General features: G+C 39.4%; 1 protein-coding gene across 1 annotated transcript in view; it reads left to right on the forward strand.

The window, feature by feature from the left end:
* MARCHF5 (membrane associated ring-CH-type finger 5) overlaps positions 1-16,472 on the forward strand; it is a 62,359-nt gene extending 45,887 nt beyond the window's left edge. Inside the window, exons 3-6 of the mRNA XM_002820985.6 lie at positions 3,047-3,177; positions 11,850-12,033; positions 12,175-12,341; positions 13,595-16,472. Of these exons, the coding sequence (XP_002821031.2) occupies positions 3,047-3,177; positions 11,850-12,033; positions 12,175-12,341; positions 13,595-13,711 (599 nt within the window). The 3' untranslated portion in view covers positions 13,712-16,472. The remainder of the gene's footprint in view (positions 1-3,046; positions 3,178-11,849; positions 12,034-12,174; positions 12,342-13,594) is intronic.
* Positions 16,473-16,694: the final 222 nt, after the last annotated feature.

Here is a 16,694-nt window from a genome sequence, read left to right on the forward strand (position 1 = left end):
TTTTTTTTTAAATACGGAAGAAATAATAGCATGTTTGTTTGATGAGGATCCAGTAAAGAGTAGGGAGAAATGATGTAGGATAGTGGGAGAGAATTGCTGGAGCTGTGGCCTTGAGTTGGTGAGGGGATAGGATCATCTAGTACATAAGTGAGGGGATTGACTTCAGATGGGTGGAATATTGGTTGATGGGTACATGTGCTGGAGAGTGTCGGTAAATGTTCTCTTATGGCTTCAGTTTTCTGATTAAAAAATTACCAGGCCAGGCATGGTGGCACATGCCTGTAATCCTAGCACTTTGGGAAACTGAAGTGGGAGGATTGCTTGAGCCTAGGAGTTCCAGACCAGCCTGGGCAACACAGGGAGACCCCATCTCTACCAAAAAAAAAAAAAATTTTTTTTAATAAATAAAATTAGCCAAGCATGGTGGTGCACATCTGCGGTCCCAGCTACTTGGGGGGCTGAGGTGGGAGGCTCGCTTGAGCTGGGGAGGTCAAGGCTGCAGTGAGCCATAATCATGCCACTGTACTCTAGTGTGGGTGCCAGAGCAAGACCCTGTCTCAAAAAAAAAAAAAAGAAAAAAATCGAATTATCAACAATACGAAGGTTGAAGTGCTGAGGTTTTATATATACTTACTGTCTTTAACTTCTACTACTAGCATTTGAGGGATCTTTGGTGACTAAGATGACTTTTATTGTGCTTCCTGAAGGAGTTATAAACTTAACCCAGCAAATTTGTATGTTTTGAGAATTCAGCACTATATTCTGAGATTAAATAATGATGCATGTAATAATGCCTTTGGCACAGCACACAGTCTCATATAGACCCTCAAGAAATGCTAACTATTTATTAGAGGATATAGAGTTGGTGTGCACTAAATTAGACTTATTTCATCTCTCTGGTCCCAAAAGATACCTTATCGTTGTTTTAAATGTTATATAAGTTAGAGCTTGACAGTAATAAGTAAATATGCTATACGTATTATAAATGACAGGTCCTTTGACATCTCTTCTAATGTTCTCTCTACTTTACAATGTATAGTCTGTCTTCATACAGTGACATAGCAATATTATTGGCTCCAGTGATCAGCAGGGAGTCTTGATCAGAGGATCCATAGATGGATGCTTTGTTCTTACATGTTTAATTATTTTATCATCAGAATCCTATGTTAATTTATTTGTATAGGGAAAATAAACTGTTTTTGTGTGTAGCATTTGCCTTTAGATTATAAGCTCCCAGAAGGTAGGTAATAATTCTTACACATTTCTAAGAAGTTTTCATATTTTTTTGGTAGCTCACAACACCTGTAATCTCAGCTACTTGGGAGGCTGAGACAGGAGAATCACTTGAACCCAGGAGGCGGAGGTTGTAGTGAGCCGAGATTGTGCCACTGCACTCCAGCCTGGGCAACAAAGCAAAACTCTGTCTCAAAAAAAAAAAAATTAAATTAAAAAAATAAACTTACGGCCAGATGCAGTGGCTCATGCCTGTAATCCCAGCACTTTTGGAGGCCGAGGTAGGTGGATCACCTGAGGTCGGGAGTTCAAGACCAACCTGGCCAACAGGGTGAAACCCCATCTCTACTAAAAATACAAAAATTAGTTGGGCGTGGTGGCGCACGCCTGTAATCCCAGCTACCTGAAAGGCTGAGGCAGGAGGATCACTTGAGCCCAGGAGGCGGAGGGTGCAGTGAGCCGAGATCCTGCCATTGCACCCCAGACTGGGTGACACAGTGAGACTGTGTCTCAAAAATAAATAGCTGGCCGGGTGCGGTGGCTCACACCTGTAATCCCAGCACTTTGGGAGGCTGAGGTGGGTGGATCACCTGAGGTCAAGAGTTCGAGACCAACCTGACTAACATGGTGAAACCCCGTCTCTACTAAAAATACAAAAATTAGCTGGGTATGGTGGCAGACGCCTATAATCCCAGCTACTCAGGACGCTGAGGCAGGAAAATCGCTTGAACCCAAGAGGCGGAGGTTGCAGTGAGCCAAGATCGCACCATTGCACTCCAGCCTGGGCGACAGAGTGAGACTCCATCTCAAAAAATAATAAAAATAATAAATAAATAAACTTAGATATTCAGTTATATTTGGCCTTTAAATCAGGACTGAGACCCTTCCATTCTTCTGGAAAATTCTGGAGCTAAATTATACTGGGCTTAGTGGCAGTCAGAATACCTCCAAATGCTGCTTTTCCAAATAACTTTCAGAAGGAAGTAGTAGTCAGATTTCAGAGTAAGCATATAATAATAGAACATAATTGGTACATACAGCTGTTGGAATGCTATAAAAACTGACTTCATAATCATAAAAAGAAATTTGTTAGAGAATAATATTCAATTAAATATAGCATATTGAAAATCAAAGAGAGATAAATTGACTTTATATAAATACAAGAAAATGGCCCTGGTTACCTTTATATACTGTATCAAGGTGTACAGTGAGTGAAGTCAGAGAAATGATATTCTTACCAAATACGAGAGAATCTAATTGTTGCCAGGAATTTGATGGAAGAAGCAAGCTGAAATGACCATTTCACTCTACCGTGGCCAGTATGATTAAGAGATGAAAGTGAGAGGACTATTTCCTTTATAAGAAGCAACTATATTTGAGACTCTAATTTTAGGTTCAATAATAAAGGTAATTTGAGGAGGCTGTTTACGAGAATGTATGAAGTAATATTTAGCTATTCGTCCAAATGACTGAGAAATTCTAAACTATTCTAGTCTAGGTTCCCATCAAATTTATAACAGTTATTTCTAAAGCATCAAAACATCCAACTTCATGAAAGTATTTTAGGGTGAGTGTAGTAGCTCATGCCTGTAATCCCAACATTTTGGGAGACCAAGGCAAGAGGATCACTTGAACCCAGAAGTTTGAGGCTATAGTGAGCTATGATCATGCCACTACACTATAATCTGGATGACAAAGTGAGACCCTGTCTCTTGTTGGGGGGAAGGTATTTTAGATCTATAGAAAATATCAAACAAGTCATTTTAAAAGTTCACCCTGTGTTGAACCTTTACTTCTTTTCTTTGTGTTATAGGTCCAGTGGTTTACGTCTTGGATCTTGCAGATAGACTGATCTCAAAAGCCTGTCCATTTGCTGCAGCAGGAATAATGGTCGGCTCTATCTATTGGACAGCTGTGACTTATGGAGCAGTGACAGTGATGCAGGTTCACTATTTTACCTATATAGTGATATTACTTGGTGTGAAGATCTATTAAAACATTTTTTGTTAGACATTTAAAAGTGTATTATTTTGAATAAGAAATAACATTCTCATGTTCTTTCTAAATGTTATTTCCCCTACTTTTTCTTTACCCAAAAAGGAGCATATTATAGCTGTATCTCCCTTTTTTCGTAGTGAATCTTAGAGATCATTTCATATAAGTATGCAGAAATCTGCATAACATTCTATCTATAGAATTACAGCCATTTACTAACCAACTTGTCTCTTGTGGATAGACGTGTAGTTAGTCCAGTGTTTTGCTATAAAAACAGTGCTGCATAGCTTGCAATCCCAGCACTTCGGGAGGCCGAGGCAGGTGGATCACCTGAGGTCAGGAGTTCGAGACCAGCCTGGCCAACATGGTGAAACCCCATCTCTACTAAAAATACAAAAATTAGCTGGGAGTGGTGGCAGGCTCCTGTAATCCCAGCTACTCGGGAGGCTGAGGCAGTGAATTGCTTGAACCCAGGAGCCAGAGGTTGCAGTGAGCCAAGATCACACACCACTGCACTCCAGCATAGGCGAAAGAGCGAGACTCCATCTCAAAAAAAACAGTGCTACATAGAACTTGGATAAGTGGTCAAAAATAAAAATTAAAAAAAGAAAAACAGTGCTACAATCAGTAACTGCTGCTGAATATTAGAGAGACATAAATTTCAAAATTTAGTCCCAAGCCCTTGACTCTTCTTTTTATACCTTCTTCTTAAAGATTTCCAGCTATCAACTTAGTTTTTTTTGTGTTCAGGTCTTTTGTCCTATTCTTTTCTCAAATCCAGTGCTGCAATGATCTCTTGTGACTTCATACTCAAAATTATTGAAATCAAACTTGTCATTTCTTCCATTTGAAACCTAAATTTATTCTCCGTCATCGTTCCTTTGTTTCTGTTTCTATTTTCCCATCTATAGTTTACATCCTTTTTTTTTTTTTTTTTGAGACAAGGTCTTGCTCTATATAGCCCAGATTGGGCATGCAGTGGCACAATCATGGCTCACTGCAGCCTCAACTTCCTGGGCTCAGTCATCTGTCCACCTTAGCCTCCCTAGTAGCTGGAACTACGGGTGTGTGCCTCCACGCCGAGCTACTTTTTTCTAAGGATGGTGGGAGGGGTCTAACTATGTTGCCAAGGCTGATCTCAAACTCCTGGGCTCAAGTGATCCTCCCGCTTCAGCCTCCCAAAGTGTCCCAAAGTGCTGGAGGTACAGGTGTGAGCCACAGCACCCAGCCCATCCTACATTTTTAGAATTACATTTGACTCTTCACCCCCCTCAATATACCCCACAAACCGCCCCCCGACAAAACAAAGTCTTACTCTGTCACCAAGGCTGGAGTACAGTGGCACAATCAAGGCTCACTGCAGCCTTACTCCTGGGCTCAAACGATCCTTCTGCTTCAACCTCCCAAGTAGCTGGGACTACAGGCACACACCACTATACCCAGCTAATTTTTTATTTTTTGTAGAGATGGGGTCTTGCTGTGTTGTACAGACTGGTCTCAACCTCCTGGCCTCAAGTGATCCTCCCGCCTCAGCTTCCCAAAGTGCTGGGATCACAAGCCTAGTGAGCCCATCTGGCCTAGTCTTTCTATTTTATAGCCTTCTATTCAGTCCACTGACCAAATCCAAGCAGTTTTTCCATTTTGGTGTGTGTTGTATCTGTGGCGTCCTTTCCACAATCTTTACCACCTGACTTCTTGTCACTTCATCATACCTGGATGGCTAAAGGACCTTCTTGGTTTATCTGACTTCATGTTCTTCTATCAGTCCATCCTTCCAAATGAATCCTCTTAAAATAGTACCTTCAAAATCTTACTCCCCAGCTTAACATCTCCATTGCCTTAAGTAGTAGTCTTCAAGAGCAGCATCTAGATTGGTTAAGTGTTTCCTAAGTAACTCTGTAGTAGTGAACACACTTAGGTTTGTAGATGATATAATTTGCTTTTCTTTAATATAAGTTAGAATTTACATGAACAAAAAAGGAATGCTTGGAATTTTACCTAATATTCCAGGAACTGCATATGTATTTATGCCAGGGTCAAACCTTTATGGCTTGCTCCATTAATGGTCATGGTGAGACAGAGTATTATGAGACTTCCTTATAAAATGATGATGACATCCCAAAAATATGGATACAGTTACTGAAATGAATCACAAACAGTGAAACATCATTTGACGTGAGTGTAGTGAATAAAGTTTGAGAACCACTGACTTGAACTTTAGCCTGATTTGATACACAGGGTCCTCTGTAATTGTACTTCGTTCTGCTTTAAGGCCTGTTGGGCTGTCTCCTCCAACTCATCCTTATGTTGTGTAGTTTTTTACCTCTGTCCTTTGGCTTACGTCACCTTCCCGACCTAATACCTGCCCTTTTAGTCTTCTGTGTACTTATCCAAATCTAAACCCTCCTTCCAGGCTTAGCTAGCTTTCCTCCATAGAACTTACAGGCAACTCCTGCCTGCTGTGATTCCTTCTTCCTCCACATTCATGACATTTTTATTCCTCAAATGGCAGCTAGTCCTGCCCTGATGAAGTGACATTTCTTATATAGATTATCTGTTTAACTTTTCTTGTTTTTAGGCCTTATTTTTCCTGTTAGGAGGTAATTTCCTTGAAAGCAGAGTCCATTTTATGCTTCTGTATTCCCTGTTACAGCATCTACATAGAAACTAACACATTAAAGGGTTTCATAAATCTTTGTGGTTTTGTTTTTTGTTTTTTTGTTTGAGACGGAGTTTCGCTCTTGTTGTCCAGGCTGGAGTACAGTGGCGTGATCTCAGCTCACCGCAACCTCCGCCTTCCAGGTTCAAGTGATTCTCCTGCCTCAGCCTCCCGAGTAGCTGGGATTACAGGCATGTGCCACCACGCCCAGCTAATTTTGTATTTTTAGTAGAGATGGGGTTTCACCATGTTGGTCAGGCTGGTCTGGAACTCCTGACCTTAGATGATCTGCCTGCCTCTGCCTCCCAAAGTGCTGGGATTACAGGTGTGAGCCACTGCACCCGGCAGTGTTTATGTTTTTTATGTGACCACTTCAAATAATGAGTATTAGTACATCACCTGAGGAGGAAGGATCAGGATGATTTACTAAGACTGAGAAAGACATAGAAACTTAGAGCAGATTATACGTTATTTAATGTACAAATACATTATATAGATACATATATTTTGCAAATGAGATTGAGTTATTTTCTTAAGACTTTATTGACCATGAGAAGTGAGATGGCTCTTTGTTAAGAAAGGCTTTTAGGCTGGCACAATGTTAAAAGAATTTTGATAATTAATGGGGCAGTTATTAAAGTGGCACTTATTAAAACACAAATAAATTGAAAACTGATCCCCAGCATCAAGGGATATAGTCCAAGATATAGTCCAAGACAAGACATTCATAAATGAAACCACTGGAGAACAGTTACAGGTTAGATAAATAAATGTGATAAATAAATGTGATAAGAGGGCAGAAGACTATATAAACAATATTTTAATTCACTAAAAGTGAAAGATCATTTGATTTGAAATTATGAGAAAAGTCTTGAGCTAACCCTTAAAGGAAATAATTTGAATTGGTAGAATAAAATAAGCAAGGAAGCAAAAACTATAGTACACATATATTATGTGTTACCATTTAGAAATAACCTTCACATGTACTGTCTCACTTGATAAGATTTTTTTTTTTTTAGCCCAGAAATGAGACTAGCTATGACAGTAGGTGGGTAGTGTTGTGTGATTTAAGAGTATTGGGAAGATGACTTTTACCTTTCCGAGCACATATGATAGAGAATGTGCCCCTCTACACCATCAGTAGTATTTAGGATTTGCCTTCTAACGCTTGATTGTTTTTCCTCTGCTTCCTTAACAACCCTGCAGTACAAGTAAACCAAATTAAGGAATCAGATCACTGTTATTTTCCCATTTATTTTCTTTCCTTCTCCATGGACCTGTCATAGAATCAGTACTTTTTAGTTGTGGGGAACTTGAATAGGACCTTCCTCTTGCATTTTTATTGAAAAGACAACACAATAATTTTTTTTCCCGGCACTGGATTGAACACCTAGCACTGATGCATTTAACCCTTGCAACAATTTTATGACATAGATTATTATTATAAATTATTCCTAGTTTACTGGTTTAGAGAGTTTACATGTCCAGTGCCACACAGCAGAGAAGAAGCATTAGGACTCCTGTCCCTTGGCTCCTTAAGTGAAGCCTTGTCCCAGAGGCAGCTGGAACATTTTATCCTGGAACAGTGGAACCTTAATATTTAGCCTAGTTCCCATTTTTGCCTCTAGTGCAAAGACAGCCCCCATTAGCATTGCCCATTCTTAATTACAGTACTTACTTATCCTTGATTCTGTTTTAAAAAAAAAAACAAAACCCTGTTATTTCATCACTGTTTCATCCTCTTGTTAGGATTCTGGCCAGGTGCTGTAGCTCATGCCTGTAATCCCAGCACTTTGGGAAGCTGAGGCAGGCAGAACCCTTGAGGCCAGGAGTTGGAGACCAGCCTGGCCAACGTGATGAAACCTCATCTCTACCAAAAATACAAAGAAAAAATTAGGCATAGTGGCTATATTCCCAGCTACTCCGGATGCTGAGGCGTGAGAATCACTTGAACCTGGGAGGCAGAGGTTGTAGTGAGCCAAGATTGCACTCCAGCCTGGGCGACAGAGCAAGACTCTGTCTCTAATTAATTAATGTAGAATTCTAATAGTACTTTAAAAGCTTAGACCTTAATTAAAACTCATAGCCTTTCAGCAGCAATGAACTGCAGGCCTACCTAGATATGAAGATCTAGCTTTTAGCCCTTCTGCAGGAAAAACAAAAACAAAAAATTATTTTTCTCTAAACCTGCAATTCTATAGGTCTTTTGTTTTTCTTTTTTTTTTTCTTTTTCTTTTTTTTTTTTTTTTTTTTGAGACAGAGTCTCATTCTGTTACCCAGGCTGGAATGCAGTGGCACAGTCACGGCTCACTGCATCCTCGAACTCCCTGGGCTCAGGTGATCCTCCCACCTCAGCCTTCTGCACAGCTGGGACTACATTCACATGCCACCATGCCCTGCTAATTTTTGTATTTTTTGTAGAGACAGGGTTTCACCATGTTGCCCAGGCCAGTCTCAAACTCCTAGACTCAAGCTACCCACCTACCTTAGCCTCCCAAAGTGCTTGGATTACAGGCGCCCAGGCCAGTCTCAAACTCCTAGACTCAAGCTACCCACCTACCTTAGCCTCCCAAAGTGCTTGGATTACAGGCGTGAGCCACTGTGCCCAGCCAGGCGTTTATTTTATACATAGATAACAAATTCTTAGACATTCTATATAATTCCTGGAGCTTACCCCAAAATTGAAGTCTTAAAAATAATGTTTTTAAATCTTGGGACAAGAAAGCAGAATGTATGTGATTACACACAGGTTCACTGACTTTGTATTGGCCAAAATTAAATCAGGCCCATTGCTTAATCACCTTTCATTTATTGCCCCTGAGTATGACTATTTTAGCAGGTGGTGTACTGCAGGTGTTATACTACCTTATTTCTTCACAGTATATATATTTGCACACTTGTTTGGTTTGATTTTCTCTCACTTTCAAAAGACATCTGTTTAACCTGCCATTTTAGCCCCAGCACAAAATCATTATTCAGTTGAATGAATGAATGCATGTGTGAATGATGAGCCTCATCCCACTTCTAACTTGCTTGAGCACGGGGCATCTCTCTTCACTTTAGTTGTAACAAGTGAAATACTGGGTCTTTGCTCACTCTTTGCCCTATTTCCTTCCTTTTTTTTTTTTTTTTTGAGATGGAGTTTCACTCTTGTTGCTCAGGCTGATGCAATCTCGGCTCACTGCAACCTCCACCTCTTGGGTTCAAGCGATTCTCCTGCTTCAGCCTCCCGAGTAGTTGGGATTACAGATGACCACCACCACGCCTGGCTTGTATTTTTAATAGAAACGGGGTTTCACCATGTTGGCCAGGCTGGTCTCAAACTCCTGACCTCAGGTGATCCGCCTGCCTCAGCCTCCCAAAGTGCTAGGATTACAACTGTGAGTCACAGTGCCCAACCCCTACTTCCTTTTTGTTTCCTTATTCTTAAACACCTTATAAGGTTTTTGCTGCTACCCATGAGAAACAAACATCCTCTTGTTCGCTCTAGTCTATACCTGAATATTCAGTCTCCTTTATATTTCTAAACCCAAAAAAAGGACACATAACCCAACAAAGGATTTCTTTCAAATATTCTGAATTTATTTGCTAACACTTTGAGAATATTTAATCATATTTAGTTATAATGTTAGAGTGATCATTATATTGAAATTTTTAATGATATAAAAATAGAATTTCCTAGCCAGACGTGGTGGCACTCATCTGTAGTTCCAGCTCCTCAGGAGGGTGAGGTGGGAAGATTGCTTGAGCCCGGGAGTACAAAGCCAACCTGGGAAACGTAGCAAGACCCTGTCTTTTTTTTCTTTAAAGGAATTTCCTGGCCAGGCACGGTGGGTCATGCCTATAATCCCAGCACTTTGGGGGGCCAAGGCGGGCGGATCACCTGAGGTCAGGAATTCGAGACCAACCTGGCTAACGTGGTGAAACCCCATTTCTACTAAAAATACAAAAAAGTAGCCAGGTGTTGTGGCATGTGCCTGTAATCCCATCTACTCGGGAGGTTGAGGCAGAAGAATAGCTTGAACTCAGGAGGTGGAGGTTGCAGTGAGCCAAGATCGTGCCAAGACTGAAACTCCGTCTCAGATAGATAGATAGATGGATGGATGGATGATAGATAGATAGATAGATAGATAGATAGATAGATAGATAGATAGATAGATAGAGAGATAGATAGAGAGATAGATAGAGAGATAGATAGATAGATGGATGATAGAAATTTCCTGGGAAATCATTATAGGTAAAACAGTCATGGCCAGTAACTAAACCAGACCATTTCACTTTAGGGCAACTCAAAAGGATCATCTTCCACATGCAAGATAGGAAGTTGTTAAGTTCTACCTGGAGACACAGAAGAATATCAAATTCGATGACATTATTGACCATTAGGAAGAGGCTAGCCTCCTGCCCTTTAATATTACATCTTAGTTAGATAAATTAACCAAGTGGAAATCTGGACTATATCCATAGCTCAAATTTGGTCCTCTCCACACACTTTCATAAAACATTTTTGGGGCCGGGCACAGTGGCTCACGCCTGTAATCCCAGCACTTTCGGAGGCCGAGGTGAGTGGATCACCTGAGGTCGGGAGTTCGAGATCAGCCTGACCAACGTGCAGAAACCTCGTCTCTACTAAAAATACAAAAATTAGCTGGGCGTGGAGGTGCACGCCTATAATCCCAGCTACTCGAAAGGCTGAGGCAAGAGAATTGCTTGAACCTGGGAGGCAGAGGTTGCAGTGAGCCGAGATCGCACCATTGCACTCCAGCCTGGGCAACGAGAGCAAAAAACTCCGTCTCAAAAAAAAAAAAAAAAAAAATTTTTGGCCAGGCACGGTGGCTCGCGCCTGTAATCCTAGCACTTTGAGAGGCCGAGGCAGGTGGATCACCTGAGGTCAGGAGTTCGAGACCAACCTGGCCAACATGGTGAAACCTCATCTCTACTAAAATACACAAATTAGCTGGGCATGGTGGCATGCCCCTGTAATCCCAGCTACTCGGGAGGCTAAGGCAGAAGAATCACTTGAATCCAGGAGCCGGAGGTTGCAGTGAGCCAAGATCACACCACTGCACTCCAGCCTGGGCAACACAGCAAGACTCCATCTCAAAAACAACAACAAAAAGAGGTAAATTTAAGGCCAAGATTGATGTGGAAGTGAAAAGGATTTTGGAGAGAGGGAAAAGGTAGAAATTCACAAATGCCAATTTTGTATTTCTCGCCTTCTGAGATCTACACCAATTTAGAAATAGCCCCAAGACTAGGATAGGGTAAGGAAAAGATTGTATTAGCTTCATTACCCACATAGATAGGGTACCCTAAAGTTCCTGAATTGGGAAAAATGCCTGGGATCTGTAACCAAAACTGGACCTCCTACTACGGTCCCTCAATTCTAGACCTTGGAAGTGCACTTAAGGAGGGTTAGGTCTGTAGGGTAGACACTTAGCCAGCCAGAGACATCACACCCTATCTTACACACCACTAAGTAAGGAGAAAGAGCCAAAGAGAAATGAGCTTTCAGGCCATCTCTTGAAGGCCAGTCCTACCTCTTGGCTGGCTATGCTTAATCTCCTAGAAGCAAGATCAGGAAAACAATTGTTTTGCTGGAAGACAAATAGGACTTAGAATTATATCCCAGTTCCGTAGCCCAGTCTAACCAAATCAAATAAAGGAATAGAAGCAACAATCAGAGGTCCCTGCCCCTCTATTGTAATGTAATCAGTCTGGGTCAGCCATTTTAATTTTTATTCCTGTGTGGTATGAAATGGCTTGGGAACTTTGTTTTTCCCATGAATGAGACATTTCTTATAGATAAATCAGGAATGATAGCTTTCCAGCTTATTTTTAAAACTTTTTATTTCTGTGTATTCTTTTGAAATTAAGCATTTTCTATTAAAAAAATAGAGCTTAACATGCAACACCTCATTTGAAAAAGAAGTAATTCTAACATATGCTATCTGTTTCACAGGTTGTAGGTCATAAAGAAGGTCTGGATGTTATGGAGAGAGCTGATCCTTTATTCCTTTTAATTGGACTTCCTACTATTCCTGTCATGCTGATATTAGGCAAGATGATTCGCTGGGAGGACTATGTGCTTAGACTGTGGCGCAAATACTCGAATAAACTACAAATTTTAAATAGTATATTTCCAGGTAAGGCACTGAACTGTGGTTGTAAAGTACATACCAAATTGATCTTATAGAAGAACAATAACATGCTTTTTTAGCCATGTTTGAAGATAATCTAACTCTTCTGATTTATTAGCACTAACGCACTGCATTTTTTTCCTCTAGGGATAGGTTGTCCTGTTCCTCGAATTCCCGCTGAGGCCAATCCGTTAGCAGATCATGTCTCTGCTACTCGAATCTTGTGTGGAGCCCTTGTCTTTCCTACTATTGCGACAATAGTTGGTAAATTGATGTTCAGTAGTGTTAACTCTAATTTACAAAGGACAATCTTGGTAAGATGGCTTTAACATTACTTATATTACCTTGCAAAAGAGAATGAAGTGTATTTGTTTTTAAAAGGTGGGGAACTGTATAAATATTCAGTCTGTGGCTCCTATGCATTAAGCCTCTATTTGAGCCACACTATCATTCAATAGCTTGAGTGGAAATAAAAAGAGGAGAAACCACTGCAGCAGTTCTGGCCTTTTGGAACTATGTTGTAGGTGCTTTCTCTCCTGGCATATGTATGAATCATCACACCTGTCCCTCTTGCCAGTGGGATTACAGTGCTTTACGATCAGACCACCTGGTTCAAATCCCATCAAAGAAATTGTCTTGCTGTGAAATCTAAATCAAATGTCTGGGCTTTTTGTTCCTGTAGTATGGTGATGGTAATAATCAGAATTATTGTGAGGACTGTATAAGTACTAGCACATAGTAAGCACTCATGTTGTTTGCTATTATAGTTACTCCCACTTCTCCCCTCTGGTGGCATGTAACCTGCACGGACCTTGGAGGACTGAACAAAGGAGGCAAACGTGGGAATAAAAGACAAAGACAAGAGAGTATATTTGGAAGAAGGGGTCAGGGGGCACCTTGCCTCCAGTGGACAAGGGCCCTGAGCTTTACACAGCCCTCTGTATTTATTAGGCAAAAGAGAGAGTGAGAAGCAGGGGTGATTGTCCGGTAATTGTCAGTCCAGTCGGCAGTTTGGTTCACAGCAGGCTTGGGAGACTGCATCCTTCGAACAGTAGGCACTAGATTTCCCAGTAGATAACATCAAGGAGCCCTGCACCAGGGAGTGATGGCCCCCAGCAAACCCTTTGGTGGCAGGCGCAGTGTGAGTTTGCTCACATCCTGCATTCATGATAAACAGTTTGCTGTTTGGTCATATAGCCTCCAGTGGAATGCTGAGTTGGTCACGATCCCTTTGGCCTTTCTTGCTCCCAGCAGTGGCACTCTGCACTTAGTGCCCTAGCATTCTTCTTTGTATATCAGAGTATATATAGAACTACATGGAAGAAAAACTAGTCAGAAAGGATAATGGAGAAGGCATCTCTGTCCCCTGTTACCTGTAGTAACAGTGTACAGTCTGTCTCTCTCCCTATCTCATCTCCTAGTAGAAAAAGAAAACTGTTTCATTTGCAGTCATCTGAATTAGTTTAGCATCAAAGCCGATGTCTTTTGTGATCTAAATAAAATTATTTTTATTACTCTGTTTCTCTAAGTCTGCATTATAAAAAGCTAATTTTCCTTTTTATTTTAGGGTGGAATTGCGTTTGTTGCCATAAAAGGAGCATTTAAAGTTTACTTCAAACAGCAGCAATATTTACGACAGGCACACCGCAAAATTCTGAATTATCCAGAACAAGAAGAAGCATAAAACTGACTTCTGGTTGTTCTGCAGTTCTCTCATCCTTATGAATCTGTTGTGTTGTTTTGATTCCATCATTAATGCACTTGTGGAGACTTGTGATAAGCTGCTGCTCCTATATTTTTTAAGAAATATAATAAAGCACTTAGGGCAGGGGAAATCATCTCGGTAATCACGGAACCTAAGGATGTGATTTGTTTTCATTGTTTGTATGTACTACTTTTATGGCAGTCATATGAACCATTATCTTAGCATGGTAAACCTGGGTTTTGTTCATATTTTCTCCAGACAGAAATGCAAAGATCAAACTGTGCAAATATTTAAAAAAATGCACATGCTGTTTTATTCAAATGCCTCTTTTGTACATGTTCATGTTTAGTGTTTCTCAGAATCAGCAACTCAATTAAGGTACTATGAGGATTTTTCTCACTGACATAATTTGATTACATACTAAATAAGAGGATATGTTAATATGAGGAAATGTAAATTAAATTAGTTATAAATAAATAACCAAAAATGTATGTAAACATTCAAATGATTATCTGAACAAATGAGATTTTGTGGTGTTTTCTTTAACCCATGTGATGTCCTCCAAAATGGGTAGGGTAAAAATTCACAGGGCTTCCAGATCACTTTTTCAATATTAAATTTTATTTTCATAATGTTGACATCTCATACTTCATGAAGCAATTTTGACTCATGCAGTCTTGATTTGTGTGTGTGTGTGTGTGTGTGTGTGTGTGTGTTTCAGTGTTTCATCAGGTCCATCTCTGGGAGTTTTTTCAAACCATATTTCTAGAAATTACAGCTGCCAGTTTATAGTAGTTTGAGCAGAGGATGATTTGCAAAAATAAAAATAAAGTTATTTTACGCTCCTCTTCCATTGATTCAGTTATTGAGATATTCGTTGATCACCTCCTATTTCCCAGGCACTGTGCAGAGTGCTGTAGGACATAGTAGTGAACAAGACAGACTTGGTCCAAGCTCTTACAGAGTTGACAGTCTAGTTTCAGCACATAGAAAACCAGCAGTGAATAAACCAAGGTGAGGCCTTGAGCTCTTTGTTTTTATATTAATGAGGAGAAAAGTATGAAAACAAGAAGTCTTAAGTAAATATTGAGGTCATTGTTTTTGGCTTAAGTTTATTATAGAAAACCAACACTGATGTTTTTAGATTTTAATTGTTGTCATATTGATGAGGCTAGCACCTTAATCACTGTTTAGTTTTGTATTCATTTTTAAAAGCAATTATTTAAGCCATTTTCAATAGATTGGCCATTTTAATGTTCAGCAACCTGAATGGTTATTTTTGTTAATTAAAATTAAATTTTTAAGAGATATTTTCAAAACCCTATTTATTTTCTTGTTCACAGTAATGCATGACAATAATAAATGTTTCCCCTTACTGATAAGTGGCCACTTTAGGAGTGTAGCAAATATAGATTGAGCTATGTTAGTTTGCAATAATATATGTTAACTTTAGTAATTAAAGATTGGTTTCTATAGTATGAATGTCTTAATTTTGAGTTATATGATGTTTATTTGAATGACTGTTGAACATCAAATTTGTATTATTTGGAGATGAAGAGAAGATTTGACTAACAGTGAGCCTTATTAAGAACACTACTACAGTTCTGAAGGGGAAATATAACATCTATGATTATATATTTTAAAAACTTAGATTATAGGCTGTAATTATAAAATATATTGGCTTTTGTTTTCAATGTGAAAAGATACATTAAATGGACATATCTTGCAAAATTTTGTTATATAGAACAGTTTTTAGGCAGCCGTTACTAAAATTATGCAAACACACAGTTCCCCATTTACTACTTTAATGCCCTTGACAGGGAGTAGCTGCTTGGGTTTATAGGTATTAGGGCTCATGAAGGCCGGGGAACAACTCTAATCCTTTTGGGGCAGGAGGGAGGGTTTTTTTAGGGTTGTGGGGAGGGAACTGCAAGTGCCTGAGGACCAGAGTGGCCTCTAGCCCTGAATTGAACACTTTTAAACCTAAAGAGCCTTATTATTATTAGCTCAAGAAATACCACATGCCAGTCTTTCCAGGAAGGTGACCTGCCTGACCATGAAGCAACAAAAGAACATAGGCAGACTTAAAGTTGGATAGACCTGGGTTCAAATCATAGTTCAGCTTTCAATAACTGTATGTATGATTTTGGCTAAAGAATTTGACTTTCTCTTAACTGCAGTTTTCTTAATCTTTGAAATGCAAGTAATGTTTATCTCAGAAGACTATTTCTAGGATTAACTGAGAGATTAAAGGAACAGCAGCACTTAGGCTCAAAATCGCCCCTACAGAGCAGTAGTTGTTTCTTAATTGCTAAGTAATCTGTTTGCACTCTAGGAAAAGTAAATGAAGAGGTAAAAGAAAGGCATTAGGGGACAAATGAAAGAGATGATGTAGATTTTTCGGATGGGTGGTTATATTTGATTTTCCAGTTTATTTTCTTATTTCTTTACTGTGTTATTTCTAGAAACTTTAATGTTTTAAACCTCTTTTATAAAATTCAATGATGACTAATAGAATTCTATTCTTTTCAAAAGTTAACTTATCTCCAAAGTGGCTGAAAATATTGTTTACCATTACATGATTATGAAATGACTGTGAAGAATATAAAATTAAACTTAGTGACTTAATTAGTCACTGCCTTGCTAACTTTGCTGTAATTTTTTTTAAACGTCTTGTTTTTAATATAGCAAACTATCTCTATACTGGCTGGATTAGGTTAAATAAAGAATTTTTATGTTCTCTAGGTGTACTTTGTTAAATCTCAAAACATTCTGTACATACATGATTTTTTTTAATCACAGTTATCGAGATACTAGTTTTTGTAAGTAAAAGTAATCTGAATTTTAAAAAAAAAACTGTATGGAAGAATTTGTCCTAATTTTGTAAACAGGCTAGCCTATATTCTAAGTATGTTCTAATGACTAAACTATATCCCCACTCACCCACCCTCAAAGCCTCTTG

Source organism: Pongo abelii, chromosome 8, assembly GCF_028885655.2.
Source record: "Pongo abelii isolate AG06213 chromosome 8, NHGRI_mPonAbe1-v2.0_pri, whole genome shotgun sequence".
NCBI lineage: Eukaryota > Metazoa > Chordata > Mammalia > Primates > Hominidae > Pongo > Pongo abelii.